The 22,500-nt window shown below is 48.1% G+C and overlaps 1 protein-coding gene across 8 annotated transcripts in view; it reads right to left on the bottom strand.

The window, feature by feature from the left end:
* Nucleotides 1–22,500, bottom strand: part of Pi3K21B (phosphatidylinositol 3-kinase regulatory subunit alpha) — a 531,983-nt gene that overhangs the window by 82,379 nt on the left and 427,104 nt on the right. For all 8 annotated transcript variants that reach the window (XM_086552711.1, XM_086552713.1, XM_043021274.2 and 5 more), the window contains exon 6: nt 1,996–2,043. In XM_086552711.1, coding sequence (XP_086408837.1) covers nt 1,996–2,043 — 48 coding nt within the window. The remainder of the gene's footprint in view (nt 1–1,995; nt 2,044–22,500) is intronic.

Genomic DNA, 22,500 nt, shown 5'->3' with positions numbered 1-22,500 from the left:
AGGGAGGGAGGGAGGGAGGGAGGGAGGGAGGGAGGGAGGGAGGGAGGAAGGGAGAGAGGCAGGGAGGAAGGGAGAGAGGGAGAGAAAGAGAGAGAAAATGAAAGAAAGAGAGAGAAAAGAGAGAGAGAGAGAGAGAGAGAGAGAGAGAGAGAGAGAGAGAGAGAGAGAGAGAGAGAGAGAGAGAGAGAGAGAGAGAGGATAGATAGATAGGGAGAACATATATATAACACATAAAGAGAAGAAGAAAAATAAAAGGGAAGAGAATAGAAAATAAAATAAAAAGACAGTAAAGAACCCCCCCCCCAAAAAAAAAAAAAAAAAAAAAAAATCTAATAAAAATCCCTCGCTCACTCGCAGCTAACAGCGCGAGCGGCTCGTGACGGCATGGCGAGCGAGAGGGCCTTTCCGCGGCGCTGTTGCCGGGCTCCGATGTCTGTCTTGACATCATCGGACATCGGCGATAAGGGGGAGGGGAAGGGGGAGGGGGAGGGGGGAGGCAGTGTGCGCAACGACGGCGAGGTAGGGTCAGGGGGCGGGCGTGATTATAAGAGGGGGTGGAGGATGAGGATGAAGAGGAGGCGGGGGTGAAGGAGATGGGGGTGAAGGAGGAAGAGGTTGGGGAGGAGGAGGAGGAGGAGGAGGAGGAGGAGGAGGAGGAGGAGGAGGAAGAGGAGGTGGTGGAGGGAGGGGGAGAAGGAGATGGGGGGTGAAGAAAGAGGAGGAGGAGGAGGAGGTGGGGTGAAGAAGGAGGAGGAGGAGGAGGAGGTGGGGTGAAGAAGGAGGAGGAGGAGGAGGAGGTGGGGTGAAGAAGGAGGAGGAGGAGGAGGAGGAGGAGGAGGAGGAAGGGGAGGTGGAGGAGGGAGGGGGAGAAGGAGATGGGGGTGAAGAAGAAGGAGGAGGAGGAGGAGGTGGGGTGAAGAAGGAGGAGGAGGAGGAGGAGGAGGAGGTGGGGTGAAGAAGGAGGAGGAGGAGGAGGTGGGGTGAAGAAGGAGGAGGAGGAGGAGGTGGGGTGAAGAAGGAGGAGGAGGAGGAGGAGGTGGGGTGAAGAAGGAGGAGGAGGAGGAGGTGGGGTGAAGAAGGAGGAGGAGGAGGAGGTGTGGGTGAAGAAGGAGGAGGAGGAGGAGGTGGGGGTGAAGAAGAAGGAGAAGTAGGAGTAGGAGGAGGAGGAGGAGGAGGTGGGGGTGAAGAAGAAGGAGAAGGAGGAGGAGGTGGTGGGGTGAAGAAGGAGGAGGAGGAGGAGGTGGGGCTAGGGGTGGGTGTGGAGAAAGGGAAGATGGGGGAGGAAGAGGAAGAGGAGGTGGGGAAAATACAGGAGAAGAAAATAAAAAAGAGAACAGAAGAGAACGGAAGAAATATCTACCAAGGAAAAAAGGGAAAAAATAACATAATTATCCATGAGAAAGAAAAAAAATGCTTATCAGCGAAGATAGCAATAAGAGATATGGCTGTGTTGCCTCTCGCGCCGAAACACGTGTCTGGCGAAGCATATGTGATCTGCTCTTCCCTAGTGACACTGCCACGGATAATCAGCCAATGTTAAGCATTGCGAAGTGACACCTCTTTGTACTGGGATACTCCCACACCCTCTTGTGCCATAAACCGCCTAGGAACGACGACAGTGACACTCACTATCACCTATAACGCAGTGACTCTCACAACCTTTAGTGCCGCGAACACCTTAAGCACAGCGACAGTGAACCCATGTCACTCACTGTACAACCTACAGTGACACTCACTATTACCTATAACCTTCAGTACCGCCAACACCCTAAGCACAGCGACAGTGAATTCAAGTCACTCACTGTACAACCTACAGTGATATTCTTTATAATCATAATATATGCCCCGTATCCACACCCTAAGAACGGTGACCTCGCTCTAGCGACGCAAGGTCAAGAAATCTCTCCCTATGAGTCGCGAGTGTCCATTAATGTCCAATCCTTGCCTTCTACTTGGTGACCCGTGTTGACTCAAGGTCAGGAGAAAGACACTCACCTTCACACTGCACCCCGACTTGGCCGCTCCCCCAGATGTAGTCATTGCCTGGAGAGAAAAGAAACAAAAGGAATTAATAAAATATATCTATACCTATCTCTCTCTCTCTCTCTCTCTCTCTCTCTCTCTCTCTCTCTCTATATATATATATATATATATATATATATATATACATATATAGATAGATAGATAGAGAGAAATAAAAATGTGTCAGTATCATTGTATATTCAAGCGTTATATCTTGAATGTAAAGATAACATAAGGCACTAGCATAAGTGGGTCGAAGACGAATAAATTGAAACATCATCAATACCGATTCTATTCCCACTCCAAGGAAAAAATAAAGAACATACAGAAGAGAAGATAAAAAAAAAACACACACACACACACACACACATACAGCCCACTAAAGCTTTTATCACAAAATCGGAATAACCTCAAACATATCCAACGGGCCACTCGCTCCTCAAACACATGGAAACAACAATTAAAATGGGAGCGCAGCAACTCATTCCGGCTGCATTGCTCCCGGTCACATACTGCTTTGTCTTCGCGGTTGAGTCTTGTCAATAATTCTATAAACTGATACGCCTTTGCTGTTCTTCATAACGGGGGAGGGAGGGAGGGAGGGAGGGAGGGGGGGAGGGAGGGAGGGAGGGAGGGAAGGGAGAGGAGGGAGGGAGGGAGGGGGGAGGGAGGGAGGGGAGGGAGGGGGGGAGGAGGGAGGGAGGGAGAGAGGGAGGAGGAGAGAGAGAGAGGAGAGATAGAGGAGAGAAGAGTGGGAGAGGAGAGAGAGAGTGTGAAGAGAGAAAAGAGAGAGAGAGAGAGAGAGAGAAGAGAGAGAACGAAGAGAGAGAGAAAAGAAGAGAGAGAGAGGAGACGGAGAAGAGATGAGACGAGAGCGAGGAAGAAAGTATAGGGAGGGGGAGAGGCAGAGAGAGAGAGGAACGGGGAGGGGGAGAGGGAGAGGGAGGGGGAGAGGGAGAGGGAGAGAGAGAGAGAGAGGGTAGAGAAAGAAAGGGAGAAGGAGATGGAGACACGAAATGGAGGACGAGAGGAGAGGGAGAAGGGAGAGGGGGAGAGGGAAGGAGGGGATACTGAGGAGGAGGAGAGGAACGAAAGAAAAAAAAACGGATTAAAGATTTAATGTGAAACATGTGACATTTCTTGCCTATAGGCGGCAGGTATATAAACCACGAACTGTTGTTACTCGACGGAGAGAAAAAAATACTTCGCGTTAAACTGAATGCTACTAGAACAGGCGAAGGAAAGAAGTCAAGAATAACAATATGAAGGAGGAGACAAAAGGAAAGCAAGGAGGAACTCGCGAATGTCCGCAAGGACTAAAACGGGCTTAGCATCTGCTGCATACAAGCCGGCCCTTCATCTGCCTACCCTTGGGCTTATCTTGCTCGCGCTCTGCCCTTCACTAGAGAAGGACCTTGCAAGATGTGTTACGTAAAACAGAGCGCAATTTTCCTCTCTGGAGGGGCGCTACCGAAAGTGTCCTTGGAACCGAACCGAAAATGCCACACGTTCAAAAATACTTCGCAAGCCCCCCCTCGCCCCCTCCCCCTTCATCCCTACCTCCACTCCCATTCCCCCATTTTTTTTTAGCAGCAAGCACAACGAAATCGTGCAAATTTCCCTGCAAGCAACACGCCTGCCAACACAAACAGCGCTGGGTACGAAGGAGAAGTTATGTCAACAGCGATAGACCAGAGCCTCTGCAACGACTCAAACTGATGATTAAACCCTCTCTCCTCCCCCACCACACTAGCAAACATGCTTAACGGCCCTCCCTCTTGCCCGATCCACCCTTACTGGCCACTCGGCGCAGCCTCACCGACCCTCCTTCCCTCCATACACAACCGAGATCATTATCCCAATTAAATTAAATTATTGCACGATCCACAGGTGGAGCCTCTTTTGAACCATGGCAATTTCTCCTCTCTCTCTCTCCCCTCCTCCCCCACCCTTCCTTCCCTCCATTCCCTGCCTCCTCCCTCTTCCCCATTCCAGTCCCTTCCTTCTCTCCACTCCCTGTCTCTTCCCTCCTCCTCCCTTCCTTCCCTCCACTCCATATCTCGTCCCTCTTCCTCCCTTCCTTTCCTCCACTCCCTGCCTCCTCCCTCTTCCCCATTACCCTCCCCTCCTTCCCTCTACTCCCTGTCTCTTCCCTCTTCCTCCCTTCCTTTCCTCCATTCCCTGTCTCGTCTCTCTTCCTTCCTCCTCCCTTCCTTCCCTCCATTACCTATCTCATCTCTCTTCCCTTCCCCTCCCTTCCGTCCATCCACTCCCTGCCTCCTCCCTCTTCCCCATTACCCTCCCCTCCTTCCCTCCACTCTGTCTCTTCCCTCCTCCTCTTCCCTTCCTTCCCTCCACTCCCTGTCTCATCTCTCTTTCCTTCCCCTCCCTTCCGTCTCTCCACTCCCTGCCTCATCTCTCTTTCCTCCTCCTCCCTTCCTTCCCTCCACTCCCTGTCTCCTGTCTCCTCCCTCCTCCCCTCCTCCACCTGTCTCCTAAACGGCCATCTTAAAAGGCAACGTTAAACCTCTTCCTCCTCAAATACTCATTTCAAAATCACGGAATCCCACCGAGAGATTTAAATGAACGTTGGGGAATTAGTGAGGTTGTGTGTGTGTGTGTGTGTGTGTGTGTGTGTGTGTGTGTGTGTGTGTGTGTGTGTGTGTGTGTGTGTGTGTGTGTGTGTGTGTGTGTGTGTGTGGAGGGGGAGGGGAATGAATGGATAGGGAGGGGTGGGTTGGAAAACCTCATTGAAAAAATGTGATGTGATGTGATGTTTCCTTTCTACACCCTCTCCCCCCCTATCCAATCTACCCGAACCCATGATCACAAGATATATCTACTGACCTTTACCCTCATCCCCCCTCCTTCCCCACTTCAAAAACCTACCCCCGGTACACCATTCTCCATATGACCCTCTCCTCCACCAAAACCCCTTTTCCCTTATCCACCCAACCCCTATCCCCTACCCCTAGCTAACCCCTATCCCCTACCCCCTAGCTAACCCCTCTCCCCTACCCCTAACCCAACAAGCAATCCCCAACCCCCAACCCCCATCTCATAACTAAGAGGAATATCCAACCACGATACCCGCCGCTCCCTCACCCCCCACCCCACCCCAACCCCGCACCCCCACCCCTAATTCTCTCATCCGGGTCTTCTTCTTCCTTCGGCTAATGGGGAAAATAATATACTCTTCCCCACTTAGGCTTATTAGGACCTAATTGTCACATCGTCTCCCGCTCTGTCCTCCCCGCGTACCCAAGGGAAGAAGGGGGGGGAGGGGCGGAGAAGAGGAGTGGTGTGGGGGAGGAGGAGGAGGAGGAGGAAGAAAGCAGGTTGAAGAAAGGAAAGGGAGAGGGTGAAGAGGGGAGGGGGAGAGGAGAGAGGAAAGAGAGGGGGGTGAGGGAGGAGGCGGAGGAGGAAGAAAGCAGGTTGAGGAAAGGAAAGGAGAGCAGGGAGAGGAGAGGGGAGAGGGGGGAGAGGGGGAGAAGGGAGAGAGGAGAAGGGAGAGGGAGAGAATAAGCTCCCCTTGTTTGCTATTTCTCTTCGTATCTCTTCTTTCCTTTCTCAAATCTTTTCCTAGTTTGTCTTTTCTTTTCCTGTCTCTTTTTTCTCCCCCCCCCCTCTCTCTCTCTCCCTCTTTCTCTCTCTCTCTGACTGTTTGTCCGTCTCTCTTTGCTGTCTGTCAAAACGCCTACCTCTTTTCTTTTCTTTTTTCCTCATCCCATCCTTCTTATTCACTCTTAGTCCCCTTATCCCACCCACCCTCCCTCTCCCCTCCCTCTCTCTCTCTCTCATCTCCCTATCTGAGCAAGCGTTTTGGATCCTCCAGAAAAAAAAAGAAAAAAAAGAAATAGAGAAAAAAAAAAGTCTCTTGACCATCAGATTGTAAGTAATTCCTCGCAACCTCGGTGAAAGATAGAAAACATATAAATAACGGCCTTTCTCCCTTTAATTTACATCTAAATAGAGAAAAATAACGATAAGCTCTGAACAGTTTGTTGAACTTCTACTATTAATTCTCCGTACTTTCTTATTAATATGAAAAGAGAGGAAGAGAGGGAAGAAGAGAGGACGAGAGGAGGATAGAGGAGGGAAGAAAAGAGGAGGAAATGAGAGTAGACAAGAGGGGAGAAGATAGGGCTTGAGGAGAGGAGAAGAAAAGGGGAGAGGACAGGGGAGGGGAGGAGAGGGGAGGAGAGGAGAGGAGAGGAGAGGAGAGAAAGAGAGGTTAAGAGAAGAGGGGAGGAGGGAAGAGAAGAGGGGAGGAGGGGAGGGGAGGGGAGAGGAGAAGAGGAGAGAAGAGGATAGAAGGGGAGAGGAGAAGAGAGGAGAGAAAGAGAGGTTAAGAGAAGAGGGGAGGAGGGAAGAGAGGAGGGGAGGAGGGGAGGGGAGGGGAGGGGAGAGGAGAAGAGGAGAGAAGAGGATAGAAGGGGAGAGGAGAGGAGAGAAGAGGAGAGGAGAGAAGAGAAGAGGAGAGAAGAGAAGAGGAGTGGAGAGAAGGGGAGAGGAGAGAAGAGAAGAGGAGGGGAGAGGAGATTCAAAGAGGGAAGAGAGGAGGGGAAAGAAGGGGATATAAGACATGTAAGAAGAGGAGAAGAGGGGAAAGGAATAAAAGAGGAGACCAGGAGATAAAACCAGATGAGATTTCTCTCTCCCGAGCGCGGCCGAGCCCGGGCCTTCCGCAGTGGGTGAAGGAATGTGATCAGCGGAAGGTTTATGGCGCAGGATGTCACAGGGTAGACAGACAAACAGAGAGAAACACCTATAAAACAGCAGACGAAAATAGACGTACATACACACACAAACAGAAGCAAACACACAAACAAACAAATAAACAAACAAACACACATGCGTGCACACACACACACACACACACACACACACACACACACACACACACACACACATACACACACACACACACGCTCGTACGACCCAAGGTTCCCAAGGATAATTTTGCCGAGGACACATTGGCTTGGCCCCAACGCCTCCGGGAGGGGGGGGATGCTGAGGGGGGGATGGGGTTTTTAATACAGTGGTTGAAGGCCTTTCGATTACTCTCTGTCTGTCTGTCTGTCTGTCTGTCTGTCTGTCTCCCTCAGCTCGATACACGAGAGAAAAACTAAAACGAAAATAAATAAATAAACAGTTTGCAACGTCTTCAAATAATGAAAACGTAATCAACTAAATCTGCAACAAAAAAACACCCAACTCTTCTAAATTGCAAAACACAAAGACATCGACCACAAAAGCCAAAACAAAAACAACTCACAGACAGTTACACAACCTCGGGACATCAAAAAATGTAAACAAAAAGAAAAAGAAAAAGAAATAATAAAGTAAATAATAAAATAAGCATAAAATCAATTAATTAATTAATTAAAAAAGGACTGTTGCAGCATCCCATGTTTACGAGGTAGAGAAAATGCCCAGAATTTGCAAAAAAAGAGAGACTCCACACCGTCCCACTCTTCCCTCCCTTTGAAGAAGAAAGGAGGAGAAGAAAGAAGAAGAAAGATAGAGACGAAAAACAACAGCAATAACTTGACTTCTTATTCGTTAAGTTGATTTCGATAGCAAGGGCGGCGGGTTTCCTGGAACATATGTGCGCGAACACTTCAATTGTTTCTAAATCCCGACTAGGCCTACCTAGGTACCCAATATGTGCTCCCAAACCCCCTACTACCCGTGTTTCAGAATTCCCCCTATTACCCGTGTTTCCGAATTACTCGAGTTCAAAAGCCCGACATTTTCTTCCTGATCCCCACTACCTGTGTTTCGAAAGCCCTACATTTCCTCTCGATCCCCACTACCTGTGTTTCAAAAGCCCTACATTTCCTCCCGGTCTCCACTACCTGTGTTTCAAAAGCCCTACATTTCCTCCCGGTCCCCACTACCTGTGTTTCAAAAGCCCTACATTTCCTCCCGATCCCCACTACCTGTGTTTCAAAAGCCCTACATTTCCTGCCGATCCCCACTACCTGTATTTCAAAAGCCCTACATTTCCTCCCGATCCCCACTACCTGTATTTCAAAAGCCCTACATTTCCTCCCGGTCCCCACTACCTGTGTTTCAAAAGCCCTACATTTCCTCCCGATCCCCACTACCTGTATTTCCAAACCCCCTTCATATTTCCTTCCGAAAAGCATTGCCTGTGCGCCCAACCCCCATTGCCTGTGCTTGCCATCCCCTGAGACCGCCTCGGATTATCTTCGACATGCGTCTGATTTTCACGGGAAAATCGGCTAAAAAACAAACATACAGAAGAAATACAAAAGAAATACACAGGTAATGAATGAAAAGGGTATAGTACCATCTTATTTTTCCCTTCTTTTTTTGTTTGTTTTTCTACTCATACGGTTCATGTTCGGAATACCAAGAACACCACCGGCGTCGCGGGCATTAGCCACGCATGTTTGTTTACATTAGTGAGTTGTGAAAATCTATGAATGAAATCATGGAGATCTCTGATTGGTCAATGAGTCACTACTAATGGTTGAATGTAGTTTTTCTTTGATACAATAAGGTAAACAAAGAGCCAACAATTGGCAGAGGTACTAAGAGCGTTCAAGGTATCCTGAGGGGACACGGGGGATAAGGGAAAGGGTGAGAGAGAGAGGGAGGGAGGGAGGGAGGGAGGAAGAGAGACGTAGGAATACTTATAAACTAGTACATAATATACTACACACACACACACACACACACACAAAGAAAATACTATGTCTACACAAAAGCAGATAACAAATAAAAGCCATATTAATATCCATGGTTTATCCCATTCCAAAAATTGGCTATTCTCATTAACTATGTAACACACAAGCACACCAATCAATCTAAGCGTAACAGCCACCAAAAAAAAAGGGGGGGGGGGGCGGCAGCAAACAAAGACCTAAATCAATACGCACATAAACATGGAAAAAAGAGTCAGGGCTTAAAAAAAAAAACTTGGCTCTTTAAAAACACGCTGAAATGCGTTGGCCATAAAATGGAAATCTCAGAGCAGCTTATCACGCCCAATCTTCTCAGTAGATGAAAGTAGCGGTACTCCCTCTCTCCCTCACCCCACCCCCCTTCCCCTCCCTCCCTCCCTCCCTCCTCCTCACCCTTTAAACAACAACCTTGGGGGGAGGGGGAAGAGTTGCGGTAAGGGCCGATTTACCTACCGAAAAGCGGGAAAAGGAGCTTTATAGCACGAGTGCACCCGATTTTTTCTCCTCCCTCACTGACCGTGCAAGAATCGCCCTTCAAGTGTGTGCGTGTAGTTGACTCGTGTTTCAGTCGAATAAGAAAGAAATGAAATAAAAAGAGGGATAAAGTGGAGAGAGAGAGAGGGGGGGGGGAGAGAGAGAGAGAGAGAGAGAGAGAGAGAGAGAGAGAGAGAGAGAGAGAGAGGAAGACCAGATAAATGAAAGAACACTCCACACCTACTGCATAAATACAAGATGCAACGTACTCCGGCCGAGATCAACCGAGGGAAGATGCATTAAGCCTCACGTCTTCCATTTGCAACAGGATCGTTAGGGGTCACCGCTTCCTCAACTGGGCCAGGGATAGGAACGCGGCGGGATGGGGGAGAGGTAGAAGAGGAAGGAGGGGGAGGGGGGAAGGAGGGGGGAGGGGGGAGGGGGAGGTGGAAGGGGAGGTGGAATGGGAAGGAAAAGTGGAAGGGTGGAAGGGAAGGGCTAATGTGGAAGGGTGGAAGGGGAGGGGCTAGAGTGGAATGGTGGAGGGAAAGGGGCTAGAGTGGAATGGTGGAGGGAAAGGGGCTAGGGTGGAAGAGCGGATAGGGAGTGGCAGGGAAGGGAGGGAAGGAGAAAGAGGAGAGAAAAAGTAAGAGGAGAAATAGTGAGAGAAAGAGAAGGAAGACGAAGAAAGAAAGAGAGAAGGGGAGAAACGAAGTAAAATTTAACCCAACATTACCTCGATAACCATTCAGTTAAATCAAAGAGTTTACGATATTGCAAGGGAAATAAATATGCAAAAATAGCATATGCTCAGAACGCTTATTCATTCACATAAACAACTTAAGTAACAGTCGTGTAGTTTCTACTTGAATATTCCACTTAGTTATGATCAAAGTTGCCTCCAAAATATTATTATAACCCAAGTTATCAAAGGCCTGGCATACGATGATAAGTTTCTGGATTTAAAACCATCATCAGGGTCTAAAAAATGTATAAATATCAAATAAATACTGAAAGATCACATACTTCCATTCCCACGCACGCCACACACACACACACACACACACACACACACACACACACACACACACACAATCACTCACTCACTCACACACACACATACACAAACATACACACACACACACACATAATCACACACACACACATAATCACACACACACACACACACACACACACACACACACACACACACACACACACACACACACACACACACACACACACACACACACAAACACAATCACTCAACCACACCCACACCCACACTCGTCCCCTCCTTGCGATGTTTACCTTGCATGTTGATCTGAGAGAAAACAACCTGAAACACTGGCGAGAAACGCACTGAAAAAACATACATCAACTTCCCTTCACCAACATGCCAAAAACACGACTCAACATGTTTTTTTTTGTTACCCTCCTTCCCTCTGACCCCATCCCCCCCCCCTATCCCAGAGAATCACCCATTTCACCAGCTTAACTACCAAACAACCAGGACTTAACTAGTGTCAATTCAACCCACTTCACCTATTTTACTTATCTATCAATATTTTTGGTTTAATTATCATTACTCTGAAATGCACCAGTCTCTTTTGTCTCTCTCCCCCCTGGAACTACCAGACTATCGGTTTGTACCCCACACAATGGTTGTGCATTAGCACTAATTGGGAGTCGAAGAATATTACACCGGGTATTGTCAAATATATGATATTGTCATTATTGTGTCGAGCAAGCAAGCATTGTCATTCCTTGCTTTTATTTACCTTATATACATACATATATATATATATATATATATATATATATATATATATATACATATATATATATATATATATATATATATATATATATATATATATGTATATACAGATATACATTTATAATTATTTATATGTATATGTATGTATGTATGTATGTATGTATATCTATTGAGCCATCCAATCATATACTATATTCAGCAACTATTATCATTAATTAAATTGTATCAAGTGATACAACACTATCATTATAAGCTACCGTAAGTTTGATGGAATTCTAATTACTTCACCTGGCAAGAGAGCATTAACATAATGTCTTCAATAGAACAAGCCAGCCTTCCACATGTCTCTTTTGAGAGAGTCCTGTATGCCCTCAGGAGCTTGCACGAGGATGGATTTTGGTAAACATAATATTAAAAAAACGGAGGATTAGACTTTCTCTATTGGAAAAAATGACGAATAATATTAGCAAAGACATTGAATTTCGCAAAAAATCGAATACACATATATGGACACAGACTTCTACGAATTTCTCCCTCCTTTTCCACCCTTCCCTCCTTTCATTCTTCTTCTCTCTTCTCTTACCCTCCTTATCGCGCCCCATCCTTTTTCCTCCTACCCCTCCTCTCCTCTCCTCCTCCTCCTCCTCCTCCTCCTCCTCCTCCTCCTCCTCCTCCTCCTCCTCCTCCTCCTCCTCCTCTCTTTCCCCCTCTTCCTCTTCTCCTCCCCCATCTCTTCCCTTCACCCCCACCCACCTGCTATAACAAACGTCCTCCCATTCGCTTTGTCGTTTAGTGACTTCGAAATCACTCGAGAGGGGAAAACACCTCCCCCTTTCCCCTCTTCCTCCACTTCCCTCTCCCTCCTCCTCCTCCTGTTCCCTCCCCACCTCCTCCACCCTCCACCTCCCATCTCCCACCTCTTCCCCCCCTCTCACTCAACGTTTCCCAGCAGATATCTAACAACTTTATGGGAAGCGAGCAGCTATTTTCAAACATCCATCCTCACACTCGAAAGCATTTTAAAGACAAAGGAAAATTGTCATAAATGCCTTTATGTCCTCCCTTTTATGGCTGGGAGAGAAAACAAGGGAGGAGGAGGAGGAGGAGAATGTGGAGACAGAGAATTTTAAGAGGAGGAGGAGGAGTAAGAGAAGGAGGAGGTAAAAGAGGAAGAGGAAGAGGAGGAGGAGGCGGAGGGAGGAAGATATGGAGCCACGGAATGGGAAGAAGAAGAAGAAGAGGTAGGAGAGAAGAGATATATCCAAGAGATATCCCTCTTTATAAGAACATTTAAACGGTGTCGTCAATCCCGGCGTTATCATAATGAAACTTCAAAAGCAGACACTAAAACTACAAGAAAAATAAATCAAAAAACAAATAAATAACTGAACAACCCCAGCCCCAAGTCAACACGAAAGCTACGACAAAACAACAACTCTAAAATTGGAACTACCGCCATGCACCGAAAAACACAACTCAAAATCCAAATTGCAATTCAACACGAATCAAGGGCTACGTGAGTATTACCAAATGGTTTATACATGAACCTTTGTGCCTCCGAGGTAAATCCTGCAGGCGGTATGAGGGAAAAGGAAGGAAGGAAGGAAGGAAGGAAAGAAGGGAGGGGAGAGGGGGAGAGGGAGATAGGGAGATAGGAAGAGAGAGAGATAGAGAGAGAGAGAGAGAGAGAGAGAGAGAGAGAGAGAGAGAGAGAGAGAGGAGAGAGAGGGAGGGGGGGAGGGAGGGGAGAGGGAGAGAGAGAGAGAGAGAGAGAGAGAGAGAGAGAGAGAGAGAGAGAGAGAGAGAGAGAGAGAGAGAGGGTGGGTGGGGGAGATAAGGGAGGAGAGGGATATGTAGAGAGGGCGGGGGGGGGGGGGCGATGACGAGGCAATGAGGCCATAATGAGGTTAATGAGACCGGAAGTAATAAAAGGTTATAAGACACAGGAAGTACACAACGGGGAGGAGGGATCGGGGAGGGATGGAGGAGGAGGGAGGAGGAGGAAGAGGAGGAGGAGGGGGGAGATGTAGAGACTTAGGGTGACAAGAAAGAAAGGCGATGGAAGCTGAGAGGAAGAGGAACACACACACACACACACACACACACACACACACACACACATAGAGGATACGATGGGGAGGACACGGCACAAAGCCAAGACGTGGGTGGTCTTCATTACTTCGATATGGGCGTGCGGGAGGTGATAGGGGGCGGGGGCGGGGGCGGCTGGGTGGGAGGGGGAGGGGGGGATAGGGCGGGCGTGAAGATGTTTTTAAGAGCTGAACGGAGGAATGAGTAGGGGGTGGGAAGGGACAGGGGGAAGGGAGGGAGGGTAGGGGAAGGGAAGGGACAGGAAAAGGAGGGGCGGGGGAGGTTAGGGAGAGTGGGAGGTGCCTGGGAAAGGGAAAGGGTGGGACGGAGAAGGAAGGGAGGGTGGAAGAGAGGAAGCGAATATGAAAGAGAAAGGGAGCGAAAAAGAGCGACAAAGAAAGAGAGAGACAAAGAGACAGACAGACAAACGGACAAACAGAATCGTCAACCCTTGTGACACCCGCTCCCCCTATTAGGAGGGAAATAGTCCCATTTCATGTACACTAAAACCCCAGCCGAGACGCTCTTAAAATGCCTCTTGAAAACCCGCGCGCAGAATGATAAAACCATACGCGTCCCTCTTTTTTTCCCTCTTGCACTACCAGCGTCGGTGTGGACTCTTTTATCTCGATGGAGATCATCAAATTAAAAATACTTTAAAGAAGATAAGTGTTTTTTAAGAAAAAAGAAAAAAAAAGTATATATATACACATATATCTAACGGCAGAATACCCACAATCAACGACCAAACAATACTACAATAAATAACAAGCCAAACACTGAACGAGAATAAAAATACCAACATCAAAAACCAAGTAAACAATTCCCAACACAATAAAACCAACCGAGTAGGCCAGTTCAAAATAAAATCTACGGCCGTTCACATTCCGTTTCAACTTCCCGAGAGGCAAGTGCTGCGACCGCGGAAGGAGAACCACAAGAAGTACGCGGGCGCGGCTGTGATGGCTCGTATCTCCGCCGTAATTGCTGCCAGACCACCAGAACGCCGGGATAATATTTATATAAAAAAGCTGCTAATTGGCCATCGAGGGAACGGACAAGGGTTGAGGATGACCCCCCCCTCCTTTCTCTTTCTTTCTTTCTTTCTTCTCTCCAATCTCTCTGTCTGTCTCTACAGATACATAGACACACACGCACACGTGCACGCACAAATACAAGCACACGCAAACAATACACCGATACCTATATACATACACGCAAAGCCTCCCTACATGCTACGTCCAGATATCGTCATCTCGAGGGGAGGGGAGGGGAGGGGAGGGGGAAGGGAGGGGATGGAGGGAAGGAGGGAGGGAGAAAGGGAAAAAGAGGAAGGAGGAAGAACGGGAGGGAGGGATGGAGGAGAGGGAAGGAAGGAGCGAAGAAAATCCAAGAAGCAGAGAAGAGAAAGAAGGAAGGAAGGGGTTGTCTTTGCGGTAGGGGAAGGGAAAGGAAGAGGGGGGGGGGGTCCTCGTCCCCTGTTGCGCAGGCAGGTCGCGTCATCCCGCTGCGGAAAACTCCGTTAACGACCTCGACCTCACTTAGCGTGCAATATGGGGTCGGCGGCGGCGGGGCGATAAGTGGGCATTTGGGGGCCGCCGGATCTAATTTGCGCGGGGAACAATTACCGACAGACTCCATAAAGGGGAGGGGGAAGGGGGGCAACTCACGCCTCCTCCACCGATGTACTCCCGGCGTCGCGGTCCAGTCCACTCAATCATCGCATCTCCTTCACCCTCACTCAATGCCTTCATCGCGCACTAACGCCCTTGTCTCTCGCCGCCCTTCCCTCACTGCCGCCCAATAAAACCCCGCCCATAAAAACGGCGAATGGGCCAGCTAAACCCACGCATAAAAATAAATTATGCCAGGAATTAAAAAAAAAGGAGGAGGTAAACTGTATGAAGACTCCTAACTCAACCTCTACAAATAACTCGCATAGAAAAAAATGCTCAAAAGAGAAGCAGAATAAACCTTTTTTTCATAAACAGATCATAAGGTGATAACGCTCTGCCTCTTTCCCTCCCTCCCTCCCTCCCATTCCTCCTCTAGCCCCCTTCCTTCCCATACCCTCCCCCTCTATTCCCGCTCCCCCTTCCCTCACTAGGCCCCCACCCTCCCTCCTACCTTCCCATACACTCCCCCTCCCTCTCCCTCCCATACCCCCCCTCCCCCCGTTCTCCCCCCTCTCAACAACCGCACGCAAGGCACCTACTTCCTGCCGCGTCCGTCTCCGCGCCGGCCCTTTCTCCCGTGCAATAAACAAACAAATGTGTGACATTTATAACTCCATAAACAGAGTGACTTGAGGTAGGAGGAGGGGCGGGAGGAGGAGGAGGGGCGGGAGGAGGAGGAGGAGGAGGAGGAGGAGGAGGAGGAGGAGGAGGAGGAGGAGGAGGAGGAGGAGGAGGAGGCCAACCAGAGAGGACCAGGGAGGACAAGGGACTGGCACATTGCTACCAGTGCCAGCTGCCCTCCCCCTACTTCCCTAACTCTCTTCCTTTCCTCCTCCTCCCTCCTTCCCTCCCCCTCACTCCTCCCTTCATCTCTATCTCTCCTTCTCCCTCCTTCCCTTCCACCTCCTCCCTCCTCCCTTCATCTCTCTCCCTCCCTCCCTCCATCTCTCTCCTTCCCTCCCTCCCTCCCTCCTCCTCCCATAACACCCTCCCCCCCACCACATAATCCGACCCAAGTGCCTTCGACGGGGCCCCTTCGCGAGAAAATAACGCCGCCGTAAGCACGGAAGGCACCGACTAGCCGCAACCGGCGATCTGATACGGCAGCGTGAGGTACGGCGGTCCCCTTCCATCGTAAAGGATGTGGGTGTATTACGAGGATATAAAACCAGATAATAACTAACAGAGGACGAAGAAATAGTAGAAGGAGAATGATAATAATAGGAAGAAGAAATGGAAAAAGAAGGAGAAGAAGAAGAAAAAGGAGGAGGAGGAGGAGGAGGAGGAGGAGGAGGAGAGAAATAGAAGAAAATAAAGAAGAAAAACAAGTAGAAAAAAACAACAACGAAAACAAAACACACGGATGGAATAGCACAAGAAGGGAATTACCACAGAATAATTCAGAGACAAAGAGGGAACACGGAACACAAGGCGAGGACAGGACAAAGAGGGAACACGGAACACAGTTAAGAAAGGAGACAGGACACAGAAAAAAGAAAGAACAGCACACAAAAAGGAATAAGTTACACGTCAAGAACAAGAAGGGAAATAAGACAGAGAGAGAAGAGTGGAGCATAGAGGGAATATAACTCACAGGCAGAAAACGTCACGAAGAGGGAATAAGCGACGCAAGAAGAGAATAAAACGAGGATGAAATAAGCGAAGCAAGGGAAGAACAACGCGCAGAGGGAGAGCCACAAGAGGAGAAAAAACAACACAAAAGGAGAGACAGATACGATGGAAAACCATAATGCGAAAATGAACAAAAGAACAAGAGAGGGAGGGAGGGAGGGAGGGAGGGAGAGATAAAGAGAAAGAGAGAGAGAGAGAGAGAGAGAGAGAGAGAGAGAGAGAGAGAGAGAGAGAGAGAGAGAGAGAGAGAGAGAGAGAGAGAGAGAGAGAGATAGAGAGAGAGAGGAGAGAGAGAGAGAGAGAGAGAGAGAGAGAGAGAGAGAGAGAGAGAGAGAGAGAGAGAGAGAGAGAGAGAGAGAGAGAGAGAAAAGGAAAGCAACAAAACAAAGAAGACCCGAACAACAACAACAAAAAAGAAAGGAAGCAGCAATGCGCGGCGAGGGACTAACCCAATGCAACAGGGCAAGGAGGAGACGGTTACCAATAAATTGCAGGATGATGCAACGAGGGCTGGGAGGGCGCGGTTCCTTGCAACATCTCGTGCATTTTTGGAGTGACTACCATACCCGATAACACAAAGAAAGTCCCAAGGGGTTGCCTATGAGTCTAATCTTTATGAACAGACTCAATGTCTTCTTTCGAATATACACATCTATATATATATTCTTTAAGCTCGCGTCTTAATGATGTAATTCCTTACAAGTTATGGGATCGTAACGTTTCTTTATGAGTTTCTGTATACGGACCAAGGACAGCTCCTCTTTATACGAACTTTAATCATCTCGACGAAATAAGTCAAACGCACAAATAAAGAGATGACTAACGGAGCGTAAACGTGGCGACGTGGCTGGTTATAAGAATAACAGCAAGAAAAAAAGACAAAACATTTCTGTCTGTCTCTTAGGAATATTAGATCAGCAGGTATGTCTAGACGCACACTATAATTACTTCAAAACATGCAGGTATTATAAAAGGCACTATCATACACCCGCATACCAGCGAGTGAATCTCTCATTCTCCTTCTCTTCTTCTTCTTCTTCTTCTTCTTCTTCTTCTTCTATCTCTCTCACACACACACACACACACAAACACCCACCTCCACATCCAAACACAAACATACATAACCCCCCCCCCACACACACACACACATACGCAATACCACCCACCCACCCACACACATACACACCTACATCCACCCACACGTCTGTACATATATCCCCCCCCCCCAAAAAAAAAACAAAAAAAAAAAAAACAAAAAAAAAAAAAAAAAAAAAAAAAAAACCGCACCTCATCGGCCCTCAACTATACTGACATCACCATACAATAATGCGCCAGACAGTGAGATACCCACACGTGTTAAAATGAATACCTTTCTCAATCTTCTTCTCGTTCTCCTCCTCCTTCTTCTTCTTCTTCTTCTTCTTCTTCTTCTTCTTCTTCTTCTTCTTCTTCTTCTTCTTCTTCTTCTTCTTCTTCTTCTTTTTCTTTTTCTTTTTCTTTTTCTTTTCCTTCTCCTTCCCTCTCTTTCTTTTTCCTCCTCTTTCTCCTTCCTTCTCCTTCTCCTTCTCTTTCTTTTTCTCCTTCTCTTTCTCCTTCTTCTTTTTTTCTTCTTCTCCTTCTTCTTCTTTATTAAGTGTCGACCTCTCCTCATGAAAGAACAGGCATGGAGCGTGAGGATGTTAAGACTTACTCTATGAATATTCAAATGCCTCGAGCCCTTACTGTCTCTGCATATCTGGAAAAATGTGTAAAAGAAGAAGAAGAAGGAGAAGAAGGAGAAGGAGGAGGAAAAGAAGGAGGAGGAGAAGGAGGAGGAGAAGGAGGAGGAGAAGTAGGAGGAGAAATAGTAGAAGGAGAAGAAGAAGGAAGAGAAGGAAGAGAATGAGAAGAAGGAGGAGAAGAAAAAGAAGGAGAAGAAGAAGGAGTAAATGAGTAGGCAAGACCAGACAAGACCGGGCGAGGCTGGATTCATGAGGAATGTCGATAACCGTCGATACCCGGAAGAGGAATGAGGAGGAAAAGGAGACGAGAAGAAGAACAAATAGAACTAGAAGATGGAAGAAGAAAGAAGGATGAAAATGAGAACAAGAATGAGAGGAAGGAGGACGATGAAAAGAGGGGTAAGATGGAGGAGTAGAAGAGGAAGGTGAGAGTCGAGGTGGAAGAAAAGAAAAAGAAAATAAAAAGAAAAGGCAAAGAAACAAAAAAACAGACAAAAATGATAAGCAAATGAAAAAAACAACAACTGGGGCAACTTGCAAACAGCATGAACTATTCACACTCCCAGCAAAGCATGTCACGCGAATGCAACTTGCAAGAATCAGGTCATATCCGGTGCAGAATTCCCTTTCGCTGTTTCGCACGGAACTCCTTCGAGAAGTAACAAAAGCTCAATTACGCGTTCGAGACGAGCCAGTCAATGCGTTGCTTCGGATCAGTATAGACACGCCACGAGAGGCAGTGTGTGCGTGTGCGTGTGCGTGTGCCTTTCTGTAGATTTCTGTCTGTGTGTCTGTCTACCTTCCTTTGTCTCCCTCTCACCCCATTCCACTCACCCTGTTCCCCGTTCCCTCTTCCATCTTCCCTCATTCTTATCCGTTTACCTTTCTCGTTTCCCCTTTCCCCCTTCCCTCTTCCTCCCTCTATCAATTTCTCCTCCTCTTTCCTATCTTCCTTCGGTGAACCTTTGCCCTCCCCCTCCCCCTCCCCCTGTCCCATCGGAGATGCACGACGAGACAAGAGGGGCCGGCGTCACACACGGCAGGACGGAGCCCAATCCAAAACCTCAGGACTGTGAAAAATCCTTTTTGCATACGTCATTAACCTTCACAGATGCCCTCCCCTCCCCTCTTTACCTCCCCCTCCACCCTCCACTCTCTCCAACATCCTCTCTTCTTTCTCCCGCTTTCCATCCATCCATCCCTTTCCTTTCCCTCCTTCCCTTCCCTTCAGCCCCCCCCTCTCTCTCTCTCTCTCTCTCTCTCTCTCTCTCTCTCTCTCTCTCTCTCTCTCTCTCTCTCTCTCTCTCCCGCCCTTTCCTTCCTTCCTTCCTACCTTCTTTCCCCTCTCTCCCTCCCTTCCCCTACCCAACCATCATACGTCCTTGTCCCTCCCTCCCCCTCCCCCTCCCGCCCCGAGGCCAACTCCGGACATGCAGCTTGAGATAAAACGAAGCGATAACCCTCTGCCGTGTACATCGGTCGCCATCATTTTTGCATTCCTGGCAGTCCCTCCTGCCAAACGCGGCACACGCACCCAGCGGGCGGGCCCCATACACTCCTCGATTTCTTTCTTTTTTCTTTGTTCTTTGTTCTTTCCTTTTCGCCTGTCCTTTCTTTCTTTCGTTCTTTCTTTTTCTTTCTCTGTCTCCACTCTCTCTCTCTCTCTCTCTATCTCTCTCTCTCTCGCTCTCTCTCTCTCTATCTCTCTCTCTCGCTCTCACTCACTCACTCACTCAACATTTTTTTCGTCCTATTCCCTCCTCACACTTTTATCTCTATCCTTTTCTTTTCTTGTTCGTTTTCTTTCTCGTAACTTATTTTTGAAACTTTTCTCTCTCTTCTTGTCATAACGACTTGCTTGTTTTTTCTCTGTTTTTGACTAATCGTCTGGACTGCCCACACGAAATATCCGATTTTATTTTCTTTCTTTGTTTCTTCTAAAGATCCCTCAACCCACCCATTCTCCCTCCTTCCCTCCCTCCCTTTCTTTCTTACTTCTTTTAATTGACGAACACACATAAAAATCAACATTAACAGCCACTTCAGTACCTACTCGCACAATAAGTTACGCATCGTTACATTTGCTCTTAAAAGGGGACGTGTTTTTCAACTCCCTCCTCTCTTCCCCCCTCCCCTCTCTCTCTCTCTCTCTCTCTCTCTCTCTCTCTCTCTCTCTCTCTCTCTCTCTCTCTCTTCTTTCCATCCTCCATCTGAACTCCCCCTCCCCCCCCCAAAAAAAAAATCAAAATTTAAACAAAATCTTTTTTCTTTCTCCTTTTCCTTCTTCTTTTTTTTTCCCATACTCCAAATCTCGAGTTTCTCTCAGTGCCCGGTCACGATCCCGTCATCCTGCTCTCCTCTCTGGCGACGCAACGTGGCAATCCAGCGGGTCCTGTTGCCACGCCGCACTCCCCTCGTAAAATCCTTTATTAGGTAGGAGCGCAGCCGAAGGTTATGACATTATTATAAAAAGGCTTGATTAATCTACGCTCGTCCGTCGCCACTTACTGATAGAGACGCGCGTTCAACAGGGAGAACTTTTCTCCGAATAGCATATAACATACAGACTCAGATTCAGGCTACAGTCCGTATGTGGACCAGTTCAGTTCCCTTCCGTGCCGGCACCATAGCGCATGACAAGAGGGAATAAAAAAACAAGGTGAAGCAAGTTATGCGTAAAGAACCTTTTTTTGTTTAATACTAAAGGGCATTATTAATTGGCGTAGCGAACTGCGACACACTGGTGAGTTCCCCCCCCCCAAAAGACCCCCGAAGACCCCCAAAGACCCCTAAAGACCCCAGAGAAAGAGACGTTGACAGAATGCCTAAGTAAGAGACCCCAGCAACGACCCCAGCAAGAGACCCCCGTAAAGAGCGAACTGAGTTCCCCCCCCCCCCCCGTGCTGCGTAACCCCTCCTTTCTCCCCCTCCCCCCCCCACCGCCACCCCCTATAACAAGCAAATCCCGTACAACACAGGACACAGCTGACATACCCCCCCACCTCCCACCCCCCTCTCGCCCCTCCCGTGCCCAATGCCCTCACCTGGGAACCACTCAAGGGGGTAATAAATCGCAATGGCAGGAAAAGGCACGATAAAGGAAGGGGAGGAGAGGAGATGGAGGGAAAGAGGAGAGGGGATAGAGAGGTGGGAAGGCGGGAGGGAAGAGAGTAGGAAGAGAGGAAAGGAGGTGGAAGGTACGAAGGGAAGGGAATGCGGGAAGGAAAGGGGATGGAGGGGATAGAAGAAATGGATGGAGAAGAGGATGGAGAGAAGGGAAGGCGGGAGGGGAGGGGAGGGGAGGGGAGGGGAGGGGAGAACCAAAGAATACCAGGAGAAGAAAGGGCGCTTGGACCGAAAGCACGAAGAAAAGGAGGGGAGGAAGGAGGAAACGGGAAGGAAAGAGAGAGGGGGGCGAGGGGGATGGGGGAATGAGATAAAGGGGTGGAGGAGGAGGCAATGGGAAAAAAAGAAGGGGGAGGGGTGTTTAAAGGCAAAGAAAGAAAATAGAAAAAGGAAAGAGAGAGAGAGAGGGAGAGAGGGAGAGAAGAATGGAGAAGAGCAAAAAGGAGGGGTGGAGGTGGGGGGTGCAAAGAGAGAGAGAAGGGGAGGTTAAAAAGAAGGGGAAAGGGGGAGAAAGGACACTTAAATACCCCCCCTACCCACCCCCCGCTATAGGAAAAGACTCACACAAACGGCGAACCCAGAGTAATGTTGCGTAAAGCCTTTATGAAAAAGAAAGGAGAGAAGGGTAAGAAGAGAGAGTGTCCACGTGATGGCCATAACAAGCAGAAAAGAGACAGGAAAAAAAACTAATAAAAAAAGGAGAAAAGTCACACGGACAGAAGAAGAAAAAGAAGAAGAAGAAGAAGAAGAAGAGAGAGGGAGGGAGAGAGAGAGGAGGGGAAGAGAGAGGGGGGAGGGGGAGGGAGAGGGAGAGATAAAGAAAGAGAGGGAGCTATAAGGATTGCGCAAGCACTGGGTGTTTAAGTTGTGGATGACGGTGATGATGATAGTGATGGTGACGATAACGGTGATGGTGGTGATACTGATGATGGTGATGGCGATGGTCACGATAACGGTAATGGTGATGGTACCGATGCTGATGATGCTGATGATAATGATGATGGTGACATAGGTGATATGAAGGAGGAGGAGGGAGATCAACAATATAATTATAGAAATGATGACGATGAAAATTACAACAATAACAAAGCTGATAAAAACAGCTAAATCCAACTAAATCAGGAAAATACATGAAATATAGATTACGTCAGAAACAAACACCGAAAAGGAAAAAAAAAGACTATAAAGACGAGGGCAGGAGCAAGGGACGATAATAAAGCATTTAAAAAGAGTTTAAAGGCTACAAAGGGAGAGGAGGAAGA

The sequence above is a fragment of the Penaeus japonicus genome, unplaced genomic scaffold, assembly GCF_977035675.1.
Source record: "Penaeus japonicus unplaced genomic scaffold, GWHDUDI00000001_assembly GWHDUDI00000027, whole genome shotgun sequence".
NCBI lineage: Eukaryota > Metazoa > Arthropoda > Malacostraca > Decapoda > Penaeidae > Penaeus > Penaeus japonicus.
Note: the sequence above shows the minus strand (reverse complement) of the source record. Positions and strands in the feature narration are given on the sequence as shown.